The sequence below is a fragment of the Drosophila erecta genome, unplaced genomic scaffold (genome assembly GCF_003286155.1).
Source record: "Drosophila erecta strain 14021-0224.00,06,07 unplaced genomic scaffold, DereRS2 tig00000092-arrow-pilon, whole genome shotgun sequence".
Classification (NCBI taxonomy): Eukaryota; Metazoa; Arthropoda; class Insecta; order Diptera; family Drosophilidae; genus Drosophila; species Drosophila erecta.
Genome location: NW_020825207.1, coordinates 14943787 through 14957865, shown reverse-complemented (window position 1 = coordinate 14957865; position 14079 = coordinate 14943787). Strand labels below are relative to the sequence as shown.

Below are 14079 nucleotides of genomic sequence, written 5' to 3'. Positions count from 1 at the left end.
CACCTCTCTCCCACCGCTGTGTGTGTTTGTTTCTCTACCTGATGCCCGATTGCACTACCACTTTCACGCGGTTTACAAGCCGAATGACAACAACAAAAACAGAACAACAAGGCGGCGAGTTCGAAAACGAAGTAGAGTGAACCCAGCAGCGAATTCGAATTTTCGATGATGAATGCAATGCCACAGCGCAGAAATGAACGCAAAGTCGGGACATACGAAAAGCAGGAGCGGTTTACCCCTGTCGAGGGTGGCTCTCTTTCTTGCCCTCTCTCTTTCTTCTTTGATGTGCCATCTCCCTTCGTCGCAAGTGCATGCCGAAGTGGTAGGTTCGTTGCCTAAGTCTTTTGTACCTGCCTGCGTTTCGGCCTCTGCAGGTGCACCCACACACACACACAGATGGAGGCACTGGGCTACCTGTGTTTAAGTCCGCACTTGTATGGGTGTTCGGGAGTGTAGAGACAACATCATCGATTCGAATGAATTTTAGTGGCGCTGCGCTGCCGGCGTCGCTGCCGCGTTCGCTCAATATCAGTTACGAAAGAGATGAAACCATAAAAAGCAATAATAATCGAGCGCTCTCTCGCCAGCGCCGCGCACACGGACAGCACCTTGCCACCAATACAGCCGCACGTCGACGTCAGCAGAGGTGGCAGCAGCGCTAGCAGCGGCGGCAGCAGCACATTCAGCAGTTGAACAATCTCCAATTGACTCTTTGGGCATTATAGCCAAGAGCCGAGATCCAGCGACAGCGACGACAAGTTTTCCGCGCACACGGAAAGTCAGCAAGTTAATACACCGAAAATATATAGTTTCAAATCCGACTAATCGCTTCAAACGGAAATTCCATGTGAGTGCGCGTGTGTGTCGCGATATTTGCGAAAAATCCAAAAGTTTCTAAGCCAAACAAACAGCAAAAAGTCGCGCTTAAACTTTTTCGAAATTAAATAAAACACACACACGAATTTCAGCCACGAAGAGGAAGAGAAGGCTGAAAAAGCGAAAAAACCTCGTGTGTGTGTGTGTGTGTTTGTGTGCGAGAGTATCTGTGTGTGTGTGTACGTGTGCATGTCTCTCGGAGAGCGTGAGCTTAAAGTGTGCCTGTGTGTGTGCTTGCGAGCTGGAATGAGACGCCATCAAAGCTGAGCAGCGAATAATAAAATGCAAAATAAAAATAGTGATTAATAACAGCAGCCAGAACCAGCAGCAACAACAAATGCTAGTGCGGAAAGCGCGTACAAAATAGTGAAAATACTCAAAAACAACAAATTGGTTGGAAAACGCAAATGCCAGGCGAAACGCCCCCGCACCGACCCGCCCCCTCAACATTTGCGCCCTTCAGTGTTCAGCAGCAGCAACAGCAGCAACAACAGCAAATACCAGCAACATGAGCAGCAGCAACATCAAATGTTAGGCCAAAATGCACAAACCGCCAGCAACAAAGGCAGCACCAATCAAACGAAACAACAACAGCTCCACATACCACAAAGAGTGGCATATTAGAAGCGGCCAAAAGCAGCCAGCCGAGAGCATTGTGTAAGCCAAAGGCCCAGAGAGCCAGGCTAAAAGCCCCCAGACGCACAACAACAACAACAACTAAAACAGCACAAAGAGTGGCGAAAGGTGCACCCACCAGCAAAACAGCAACAACGGAGCAACCAACAACAGCAACAGCAACAGAGCAGCCACAGCAGCCACATTTCAGTTCCAGCTCCAGCTCCAACTCCCAGGTTGCAGACTCCCCAAGCAAACAGACTCCAGCCCACGATCCAGCTCCAGTTCCAGCGATCCAGCGATCCACTGTTTCAGCGAGCTCGAGTGCCATAGATCCTCACCAAGTGCCAAAATCCGCATCCTGATCCCAAGAGCTCAAGGCACCCCGGCCCAAAAGTGAGTAGTACTTAGCCTACCAAGAAGTAATTATAAACGCATCAGGCTCTGTAGCCCTGGACGGTTCATGGAGGGATTACACCGGCAGAAATAGCACCTATTGACCATTTGCTTTCCGGCTTATAGATCCCTTTTTTCGGGAGATTCCATCACAATAGCTGGTATTCCCAATAAAGAGAGCAATAAAAGCGGGTATTTTGGGCACACTAAACGAGTCTACTTCCCAATAAAAACCTTTACAATGCTTTATTTAAAGTGTAATATGCTTGTTATTATCAATGTGCGATAAGGTATTTTTTTAAATCTATTACTATTTTCCACTTTACATTTACATTTGAACTATCCAAAGTACATTAGCTTACACCTTATATAGACGGATAGTACTGTAGATATCCAAAAGTCAAGTTGTTTTGGTGGTGCTAATATATCAAACTTGGAAAAGATGGTTATTATCGAAATGGTATTTTTCAACGATTGCGATGTGGTGACGTTTATTTGTTATTTGTTTGAAATCTGCAGTCTAATATAAATATCATTTAAACAATTTTAAACTTTTAAAACTGCTAATGCTAAATTCTAATTGAATAATCATGTCCAAAATATGATTTATAATCATCATACAGCTAGCGAACTTAAATACCACACGAATTGAAACTAATCCATTTCACTACCCTGCTGGCCAGTGTTGCTTTTGAAAGCCTTCGTCCACAGTGGACACCCTGTATGTTGTGCAGACGTAGCCTAAGTCTCTTGGTCCCAGCCTCAACCCGTGTTGTTGTTGTCATTGTTGCTGTTGCCGTTGTGTTGTTGCTGGTATCTTTCGCGCACACATTCCTCTTTGTTTGGTTTTATTTTGTATTTCGTATTTCGAAGTGGCCGCTGCGCTGCGCAGCGGCAGCGGCAGGTAAGTCGCACAGGTATTGGTGTTGCTGTTATATTGCCGTTGTGCTGTGCTGCCAACAATGCCTTGCTAGAGCGGGAGAGTTGGCCATAAAGAGCGGGAGCGAGAAGGGATCAAGACGCCTCTGTCTCGGCCTCTGCCGCCAACGCTGCCGCTGCCGCCGTCGACGTCGACTGCGCCGCCTTCTTGTTCGAAAATCGATGATGTTGCCCAGTGTTTGTGATTACGTTTCTTCCCTGGACTTTTGTGCTGCCTTTTGCCTCTTATGTTCTCGGCTTCTTTTTATTATGATTTTTATTTTCTTTTTTTTTTGTATTTTTTTTTTTGATTTTTCCCTTCTTGATGATGGTGATCAATTTGGGGCTGCGATTATGGTACAGTAAAATGAACATCTACGCAGCACTCACACCGCCAGACACACAGATACATTCATCCGTGAGATACACACGCACACAGCGAACAGGCACATGTAACCCACACACAAAAAAGGGGGAACTTCGTGAGAGAGTTATTTTATTTTCGTGTTCGTGTTAACGTTTATTGTTTTTCTTTTCTTTAGCCTTTCTTCGTTTCTTCGGGCCTTCTTGACTCCGTCTTGCAGCCGTTCCCCTTCCCCCGCCCGCTCACCACCCCTGCCCTAACCATGCACGCCTTTATTCCCCTGAACATTCCCAAATGCACGGGGAGAAATACGTGGATCTATAGTTGGAACTTTTATAAGCAACTTTTCTCATGTTGTTACCTTATACCTAAATTTAAAATTAAAATAATTCCAATGAATACATTTATCATAAGAATAGTCGAACCCACAACGGATTTGTCTAACGACAAGTACAATAATTATGGTAAAACTATAGAATCGATACGGAATTTTTAGCCGTGTACCATCTACCAACTCCCCAGTCTCAGTCTTTGGTTATTGATGCCCAACAACTCTGACCGTTGATGTCTTAGGGTTACGCTGCGCATTTCTTCTCTTGTCTTTTCCCCACCTCTCCCGTCAACCCCTCTCCACTCCTCATCATTCCCTCGAAGTAAGGTAAAGATACGTAAAATCCAAATTTCAAATTATGTCAAATCTTAATGGGATTTGAAATGGAATTGCTTTCGGTATTCACTGTGTATCTGGAATCGGTGGTATTGGGGGGAAAGGTGATCGTGGCTTGGGGGATAATAAAGAACACATGCCCATAGATCTCGTTGTAGGCGTTCTCTGTATGCAAAGGTTAGATCGCGGGCTTATTTTCACATGTGGTGACTCCAGTCGATATAATCGAAGAAAATTAGTAATGATTGTTTTGGGAGAAGGTTGATTTACTCTTATGAATAGTGCGCATACCTGCATAGACCCCAGGAAGCCAACTTATGTAGGTAGATCTATTAGACTAGATTTATTTGCTTCGACACTTCTATTGCAATGTGGCAATACAGCGCCCAAGGAAAACCGACTGTTAATTTAAATTTATCAAGGTTCGATAGTTATAAATATGTAAATTGCTTTCGCCGCGAAAGATTTCCTTATGGTGATCCAGTATTGGCGTAAATCTGTCTATGCTTTGTTGAAAAAATGTTGCGTTCAAGCTTAAACGTGATTTACTGTTTATTGTTAAGCCAATCAATAACAGTAATTGCTCATTAATTACCTTGTACAACACTTCGACGCTTGTGTTTGAGATTGAATATATTTAAGTCTCGCACAGTAATAAGTAATATTAAATAATTTTCTTGGTAATACTTGTGGGAGTGTTAGAATGGAAGAGCTTATAAAAAAAATCATACTAAAAATATATCTTGGTCAAAGTCATTAGCTAATTTAGTTCTTTGTTTGTTACACTTCAAATGGCTCTTATAATTTTTGTGGCGCCCTCAGGTGGACAGTTTAATAGGAATATTTTCTTTGAGAAAGTTTCTTTGCTGCCAAAAATCTATTTGTGAGATTAATTTGGATTATCTTCTCCACACTGCTTCCCTTTTCTGGGCATTATCTAAGCCAGCAGCGACTTTTCTTGTTGCTGATTTCTTTCGCACCCACCGCATGAGTGATGGGTCTTGCCCAGAATCCATCTATCTGTGGTTGGAGGTGCCAGCTTCATTGCCATTCTCCGATCACCGATCTCCGCCATTCAAGCGGCAAGTTGGAAAGTTTTACTCCGTCCGTACACACATACGTTGCCCCGAGGGTCTTCGGTTGGCTGGTAATACATCTGACCCAGTTCGATGGATGCGATGGGATCACTGGCGAGCCGGGGTGTTGATGTTGGTTTAATTGTTTCCTAATTGCCTTTCCACAGCGACTTTCCTCGGGCAATCGATTCTGATTGTTTGTGCCAAAAACTAGTCTATAACCAGCATGACACTGACCTCACCTACTAACGGAATACCCACAGACCGGGTCCGAGGAGCCCGTCGAGATCGTCGTGAACTCGCCGGCATGGGCTGACAGACACAAAAAAAAAAAAAAAAGAAAAAAAAAACGGGTTTATCCACATCCACATCCCAGCAGTGAACTCTGCGGCGGCGGCACCAGTAATTTTTGGCTTTATCATCAAACAACAATATGGGGGGTTAGGGGAACTGGACGTGGAACTGAACCTGGGCCTGGGCCTGGACCTGAATCTGAATCTGAACCTGGACCTGAACCTGGACCGAACGCTGTGGCTGTTTTCCGAGGCTGTTGCTGCGGCAAGGCGTGGAACCAGAAAGTCAGCCTTCTGGATTAGGTCAAGGATTGAGACGCCGCTGCTACCGGTGTGTATGGTTTTGGTGTGTGCCGCACACTGGAGAGTAGTACCTGTTCTCAACTTGTTGTCGATGTTGTTTTGTTTGGTTTCGGTTCGGTTCAGTTCAGTTCAGTTCAGTTCAGCTTAGTTTCAGTTTCGGTTTCGGTTTCAAAATCCCTCATAAACATGTTTTGCTAACTCGCAGATTCTGGACTATTAACAGCTGATGGACTGACTGGTTTTTTGAGCCGTGCAGCGTTATAGTGTACTCTGTGTTTAATTTCACACAAAGCCCCGTTGTAAACAAAACACAAATATGGCTGAGAAGTTGGCTTCTCGGTTGGCGTCGACAGCACGACGTCGGCAGCGACGCTTCTTCCACCTGTTTGGCTGTTTTGTTGTATTGTTGTTTTGTTGCTCTGTTGTTTTGTTGTTTTGCTGATGTGATGAACCGCACTGAGTTATGCAGTTACACGTTTGACATTTGCGAAGGAGTCAAACTAGTTCGACGGCCACGTGTGTGCCAGCGAACTGGGCTTATTTATTTTTTTCCGTTTTCCGATTTTTGTGTTTGCCCCTTTTTGTTTGTTTGTTTGTTTGTTGGCTGGTCGCCTGTTTTGTGTGCTTGCAAATCGCTCGTCGTTTGAACCCGTTCCGCTCGCTCTTCCGTTTATGTGTGCCTTCTCTTTCCTTTCTTTCCCCTCATTTTCAATGGGGGGTGTGTGACTGCATCGCCAGTGGGGCGACGAGGGGGTGGGTGTAGGGGGCGCCAAGCAGACTGCCGCCAGACACTGCCACTTATATTGTTGCTTCAGCGGCCTCATCGTTAATTGAGTGTGGTGGCGGTGGCGGGGGCGGGGGCAATGTTGTTGCTGTAGGGCTGTTATTGCCAAATGGGAAACACCTTATAGCATAGTCTATGACTCACAGTGTAGCAGTGATGTGTGATGACTAGCCTGCAAGTATTTTAATTATTTCTAGCAAAACTATAAAATGAAAATCGGTTTTCCAGCTTGTTAGTAAGGCATTAAAACAGCAACAATGTTTTAAAGACTTGAAACGATGCAGCAAATATTCAAGTTTCAGCCCTGTTATAGAATATTTCGTACAAAATTGGAATTCACAAATTTTGTGTGATTCAACTGGAAATGACTTCCCTTCAAAAGGAAACTCATAATGGTATATTGCATTGATAGCAGTACTCACATAGTTACAATGAAATATAGACAAAATCTATATCTTGCTCAACTTTAATACTAATTATGACCATTGTTGTTTGCCCCATTGCAGCTGAGCTGAGAACGAACGAAACGAAGGAAGTTCCTTAGTGCCATAGAAAGCAGTAAATGAAACAACGACTAAGCGGAAGATCGACCATCCGGAAGCGGAGCTAAATTCGAACGAAAGAAACCACAAAGTGCCTTCCATCAATCCGTTGATAAGTGATATTTATTATGTTTATACTTGCCAGCAGCCGAGGCAGCAACAGCAACAGCAATAGCAACAACCACAGGGGATCACGGCATCGATGATCAGTCCACGACCAAGTCCTAGTGCAATCCGGAATCCAGTTCAAATTAGTTCAGTAAGCCGTATCTACCACGTATAATGTCCACATCCACCGCCACAACGAGCGTTATCACGTCCAACGAGCTCTCGCTGTCCGGCCACGCCCACGGTCACGCCCACGGTCACGGGCACGCCCACCAGCTGCACCAGCACACCCACAGCCGCCTAGGAGTTGGCGTTGGTGTGGGCATCCTCAGCGACGCATCCCTATCGCCCATCCAACAAGGCAGTGGCGGCGGCGGCAGCGGAGGAGGCAACACGAACAGTTCACCACTGGCGCCCAACGGAGTGCCACTTCTCACGACAATGCACCGATCACCGGACTCACCGCAGCCAGAATTGGCCACCATGACGAACGTCAATGTGCTGGATCTGCACACGGATAACTCCAAGCTGTACGACAAGGAGGCCGTCTTTATCTACGAGACGCCCAAGGTGGTGATGCCGGCGGACGGAGGGGGTGGCAACAATTCCGATGAAGGTCATGCCATCGATGCGCGGATTGCGGCCCAAATGGGCAACCAAGCCCAACAGCAGCAGCAGCAGCAACAGCAGACGGAGCACCAGCCGCTGGCCAAGATCGAGTTCGATGAGAACCAGATAATCCGGGTCGTGGGACCAAATGGCGAGCAGCAGCAAATCATCTCGCGGGAGATCATCAACGGGGAGCATCATATCCTGTCGCGAAACGAGGCTGGTGAGCACATTCTCACCCGGATCGTCAGTGATCCCTCCAAGCTGATGCCCAATGACAATGCGGTGGCCACGGCCATGTACAACCAGGCCCAGAAGATGAACAATGATCACGGACAGGCGGTGTACCAGACGTCACCATTGCCGCTGGACGCCTCCGTTTTGCATTATAGTAGCGGCAATGATGCGAATGTGATCAAGACGGAGGCCGATATCTACGAGGATCACAAGAAGCATGCGGCTGCAGCAGCAGCTGCTGCCGGCGGAGGATCCATCATCTACACCACCTCCGATCCGAACGGAGTGAATGTGAAACAACTGCCCCATCTGACGGTGCCACAAAAACTAGATCCCGACCTCTATCAAGCCGATAAGCATATAGACTTGATCTACAACGATGGCAGCAAGACGGTGATTTACTCCACCACGGATCAGAAGGGTTTGGAAATTTACTCGGGCGGCGACATCGGCAGTCTGGTGTCCGACGGCCAAGTGGTGGTCCAGGCCGGACTTCCGTATGCCACCACCACCGGAGCCGGCGGCCAGCCCGTCTACATCGTGGCCGACGGTGCCTTGCCAGCGGGAGTCGAGGAGCATCTGCAGAGGTGAGTAATTGCCCACAAGGGGCGTTTAGCTTAATGAGGGGTAGCTGTGGGCAAGGGTTGGTCCACTGCCAAGTGGTTTGTTATTGTGCTCGAATTCCAGAGCGCTGTGCCCCTTAATTAGTGGCACAATCGAAGCTTGAAAGGGTCCGAAGTTTGGATACAAAGAGTCCTTATGTGCAGGGTGTGCTACCTTACAATTATAGAATTTGCTGTTCGCTATATTGGAAATTCCACATGTGCATTAGGAACTTATATATCCTTAATAAGGTTCTGTGGATACGTATAAAAATCTGTACAATTTACCATGCTGACAACCTAATATACATAAGTTTTTTCGTAAGTTTAGAATAGTTATTAAATATTCAGTGGAAGCACGTCGTCTGACCATTATACCATATCATAAGAGAACGTAGCCTTCAAAATTAGTCAAAGGTGTCTCGAAAATATTTTCTCAGATCGTATATCTAATGTCGAGCCTATGTTCCGGTTAATATCCTTAACCCACGGTCCAGCCCACTCAACTATTCATTGAGCGCTGTTCTATCGGCAACATAAATCTCGACTAATTGCCTTCGTCATGGCGGTCAGTTGCAGCTGAAGTTTGAGTTGCAGCGGCTGCTGCTGCTGTTGCTGCCGCTGCGGTTGGTTACCACATCAACATCTTAATTGGGGACAGCAGAGTTTTAGTTTGGATTCGGTTTGAGTCCCCCTCTGCAGTCGTGGTCCTTTCAAATCAATGTTTGTCATTTGCATTTCTCATGCATTTGAATTAACCGCTCTTGCCGCGCGCATTTTACTGTTAATTATTGCGATAGGCCAACCGGCAACGGCTGCAACATTGCTGCCGCAACAGCAACAGCAACATCACTGTCGCACCAGCAGCAGCAGCAGCAGCAACGCCAGCGCATTCTGGCTATACCCCTTCCACTACCCAAACATTGAGTTCAGGCTGGTGTCCTCATCCATGCCCATTCCCCAATCCCCAAGCTCCAGCTCCAAACTCTATGCTCGGTGCTCCATGCACCATCCTCCATTCCCCCAGTGGAATGACAGCTTCCGTTGTAACTGTTTCTTCCATACGTTATTGCTGCCCCTGCAACAGCAACAACAGCAACTTTGGCATTCTGGCGTGCATCGAATGTGCAAGTAGGCGAGCTAATAACACCCAGATCCAGCACCATGCTCCACGGAAACCCCCATCGCCGTCTCCAACTGCAACTCCAACTCCAGCCACATCCCCAAACCGAGCCGCATCCTTCTCCTCCTCCACCTCGTCCGCCAGCGATCCGCTTGGCAATTCATTTTAGAGCAGTCGACGTCGAGCGGTGGTATGCGCGGGTAATAAAAATTTGAATATAAATTAATCTAATAGAGAACCGTTAGCGAGGTGAGATGCAAGCGCAGCCTCCTTGAGCAAGGTGCCGCCTCGGAGCTTGGCAACTAAGTCATCGTCATCTGCATGGATCGCCGGATCGTTGGCCACTCGGACATCTGCAACGCCATCGCCATCGCCATCGCCATCGCATCTGCATCTGCAGCCGCATCGGGCTACTCCTCCTCAGCCTCCTCCTAAATTCTTACACGGAGAGAAAATAGAGGTACAGGAGTACAGTTCGAAAACAAGCAACTAAGCCGCTGAAGAAATATTTGTAGAAACAACCATTCCATACGAGTAGTCTTTATCAATCAATTTTAGATAGCTTTGATAAAGGGGGAACATAAGTAACAGGATTTAGAAAAGTAAAGTAAAGGACTATTTTCAATTCAAGTTATTTAAAATGTGCAGGACATATAGAACAAACAACATTTTATACATTTATACAACATTTTTGAAACGAAATGGCAGCCAAGAATTTGATTTTGGCATGCTGCCATTGCAGTGCATTCTTCTAATGCCAATGTCCCATCCTGTTATAGCGGAGGATGCTGCAGCAACAGCGGCGGTCGCAGCAGCTAAGGCAGGCAGCAGCATCTGCAACAGCAACAGCAACATCAACGGACACAGCAACAACATGGCTGGTTCGTTTGGCCGGCGTGCATGTTGCATGTGCGGCAAGGTCCATAAATAACGACAAAATTGCGTTTCCGCATATGGACCGAGCAAACGTCGTCTTCGATTCGGACTTTGCCTGGATTTGGCCAGGCTTTTTCTCAAACGGCCACCGAGAGGCTGTGGCAGCGACTGTGGCAGCGACTGTGGCAGCGACTTTGGCATCCCGTCGAAGAAGCTGCTGGCTGGACCTTGCGTGTTGCTCTTGGCTGTGGCCTCGCACTCTCGGTCTTCTGGCCTCGCTGGCTTGATGTACAGTTTGTTTTGTTTGCTGGCCCCCATGATAAGCAGCTGAGGACATGTCCATTTCCACATCCACATCCACGCTGAGTGTCTGCATCCCAAAAGTGTTCGCCTTGCCACGTTTTCATTAAAGTCGAATTAAAGCGGCGACAGAGACAGATCGGCCTGGGAATGGCAGTCTGTACATATACATTATACATATCCATATATAAGCCCAGTTGACCTTTGTTTCGAGCCATCCTTTCCATTGTGTCTGTCTGTCTGTCTGTCTGTCACCGCATAACATGTCCCTTGCAGCGTCTTAATTTACACTGTGCTACAGAGTTTTTGGCGCACCAGGATATAGGGATACACCCCAACACTTGAGCTTCTAGGCTTAAATTAGTTAGCTTTATCAGAAGTTTTGAGTACAAATCAAATATTTTTCAAAACTACACTCATCAACAGGGATCTCGAAACTGAAGCTTAAAGCTCCATCGAACAAATACCCCAGCAAAAGCTCCACGAATTGCATTTGCAAATTGCAGCCTCGGGCAGCAGAGTGGCTTATAAAGTTTTTACGATTCGCCGAATTAGCCATATTATTCGGTTGAGCAGAGTGCAAAGCAATGTACAATATACGATTTTATTATTCTTGCCATTTGGCAATAAAATTGTTTTATTGTTTATGCATTTTTCATTACTTACTGCACGAAGCCTTATACAACCGCGCCCAAAGCGGCATAAATACGTATAATTTCTTTAATTGCCAATTCAAGTGTTTTCTTCAATGCAAAACACAGAAATCTCTGACTATATCGACATAAATTCAGAAAATACTAATAGATGCCACGGATTTCATTAAAGTTGAATTGTCTTCAAAATTTAGGTACGGTTTGATTGAATTTATAGGCAGCTTAAAAAACGGTATTTTCTTTCATTTTTATATTTAGTAAAAACCGTATTGCCATTACGTATTGTTATTATTAGTATGTTGAACAACAGCAGATGTCTAATCCATAAAATATCACAAAATTGATAAGACAGCATTTGCATTTCCTTTCTCATACAAATTACCCTTTGACATTTAATAAAGTTATAAAAATAGAATCTGCTATGTAAATTGGAAATCAAATTTGTATTCAAGCGAAGCTTATGGTTCAATAATATTTGATGGCCGTGAAATAAATTAATAATAATACGTTTCGTTCCGTATTTAAACTTTGACATTTGCATACCTCAAAAGTTCCCCTAACCCATTTATGTGGATCTTGAATGGAACTGAAACTAACTTAAGCTCATTCCGCACCTCAGTTTTGCAGCTCAGTGCAGGGACTTTTTCCTCATTGAAATGCGGAAACCCCACAAATTGTGCGAAATGAATGCAGTTTGTGAAATTTCCATACACAAGGATAACCTTCGGGTTTTAGCCTTCTGATCGCAGTGTTCGCGGTCAATGCGCATGTCACACGCACTCACACTCTCGTCTGGATACACATACATACACATGTGTATACCCACTCCCTGTATATATCTTATATAGCTCTGCTTACTTTCACTTTAGCCGATCATATTAAGTTTCTGAGCTGTAAAACACATTTTATCTCGTTTTTTTCGGTTTTTCCCCCTCTTGATTCAACAATTTTTTCGCTACTCCTTTGGTTTATTTTAAGTTTTCATTTCATTTGCCGTACAGTGCGTTTCGGCGGCATAGCGACACTTTTAGTGTCTCTTATCTTGCAGATAGAACGCGACTGTCACTGACGCTCAATTCACGTGCCCCCCTCGCCAAATCTCTGCTGCTCCCCATGCTAACCCCTTGATTGACAATATTTCAATATTTTTACTGTTGTCGCCATTTCACAGCATCTGAAAGCGAGGGGGTTTTGCAGAGGGTGGCGGAGGGGAGAGGAGTGAAGGGAGGGACGGCGACACAAGCCCCAAGTCACTGTCACGCAGGCGCTTGCAAATGGAGCACTTAAATACCCTATCTGGTACGCAGGATATATCAATAAAGTCGACAGTCTCGTCATGAGTCAATTTAAAATTAGTGGTACATTTTGATAATCTCTATGTAATTCCAAAGAAAAATGCATTTAAAACTATAACTTTGATAAATTTATTAAAATTAATCAACAGTTAAATCTTAATCTTGATTTAAGTGACATATAAAAATTGATCTGTCGAAGCAATACATGTTACAAGTGTTAATCTGAAGTCAATCAAAGAGCATTCCCAAGTCGTTGGGTTAATCAAGTTGATTTTCCCAGTTGTTGTTAGTGGCTTTTTGTTTCTTGCTTCTCATTTTATTATTATTAATATTAAAAGGTGCAACAGCGTTTGGACATTTTGATACAAAAACAAACCTGTTCACCTGCGCAGTCTACCTGCAGCACCAACAACAACAGCAACAGCGACTGCAAGAGTGAGATGGCGACAGAGAGAAGGAAAGAGAGAGCCAAACGATGGCGAGAGAGAGAGGTAGATGGGGACAACGTTGAGGAGACAAGAAAGAAACATGTTAACACAATTCAGCGTCTCGTACGCTTTCGACTGTTCCCTGTTGTTCTTGTATTTGGTATGGTGTTGTTTCTGTTGCTGTTTGTGTTGTTGCTGTTGTTGTTCTTATTTTGTTGTCATTTTGTTGCTGTTAAATTTGTTGTTATTTTAGTCTCTCGCTCCACTCCAAAACTCTGAATTGGCGCTACAAGTTTATCGAACGCTCAAAGTGGTTTTCAGTTGATATCGAAAAGCCACAAGGTCGACAACAGCATCAAGTTTATATATATACACATATTTATATATATACTACATACATATGTACATATATCCGAGCATACTGAGCATATGACAATATTTGTTTATACGTACTCCATGTTGTTGTTCTTTTGAAATCAGTGAAAGAACGCGCGTAATCCGCTTAAACTTAAAGCCCATACGTATCTTTGTATCTTTCGGTTCGGTAACGCGGTGAAGTGCATGGAAAAATGGTGAAGTGTTATCAGCTGCTGGAGAGCCGGATCAGTGAATGATCCCTGGGATCGTAAAGCTCGGTTTTTATTAAAGTCCACCATGCAGGAAGCCACGAGCACTACGAGCTATGCCTTATCATATACGGACTGGATGTCCGAGCCACGGTAGAAATGAAACGAAATGAATTTGAAGGAGCAACATCCTCGACAAGGTCCCTGTGCTGGCATTGCAAGATATATCTGATATAGTGTGCTTCTAACGTGAAGGATCTGAATAGTGTGTGCGTTGCTCCTACGGATTGTGTAACTTTTATAAGCTCGAAGCGAAGCTTTCGCTCTAGGTAGCCTGCCATATATCGCCCATTCACCGAGAGTATCTGTATCCGAACCTCTCTCGTATTTCCCGCGTTTCCAATATGGCAGCGAGATGTATCTTTGTATCTCAGTGTCTGTGCAGCTC

General features: G+C 45.1%; 1 protein-coding gene across 11 annotated transcripts in view; it reads left to right on the top strand.

The window, feature by feature from the left end:
* The first annotated feature begins 564 nt into the window (after positions 1–564).
* The window catches only part of LOC6546829 (protein grainyhead), a 39794-nt gene continuing 26279 nt past the window's right edge, over positions 565–14079 (top strand). For 4 of the 11 annotated variants that reach the window (XM_001974550.3, XM_015156621.2, XM_026981350.1 and 1 more), the window contains exons 1-2: positions 566–1887; positions 6799–8375. In XM_001974550.3, the coding sequence (XP_001974586.2) occupies positions 7117–8375 (1259 nt within the window). In that variant the 5' untranslated portion in view covers positions 566–1887; positions 6799–7116. Of the gene's footprint in view, positions 1888–6608; positions 6688–6798; positions 8376–13374; positions 13785–14079 lie in introns of those variants that run through there. The other 7 variants (XM_015156618.2, XM_015156623.2, XM_026981353.1 and 4 more) reach the window with 5 other exon arrangements.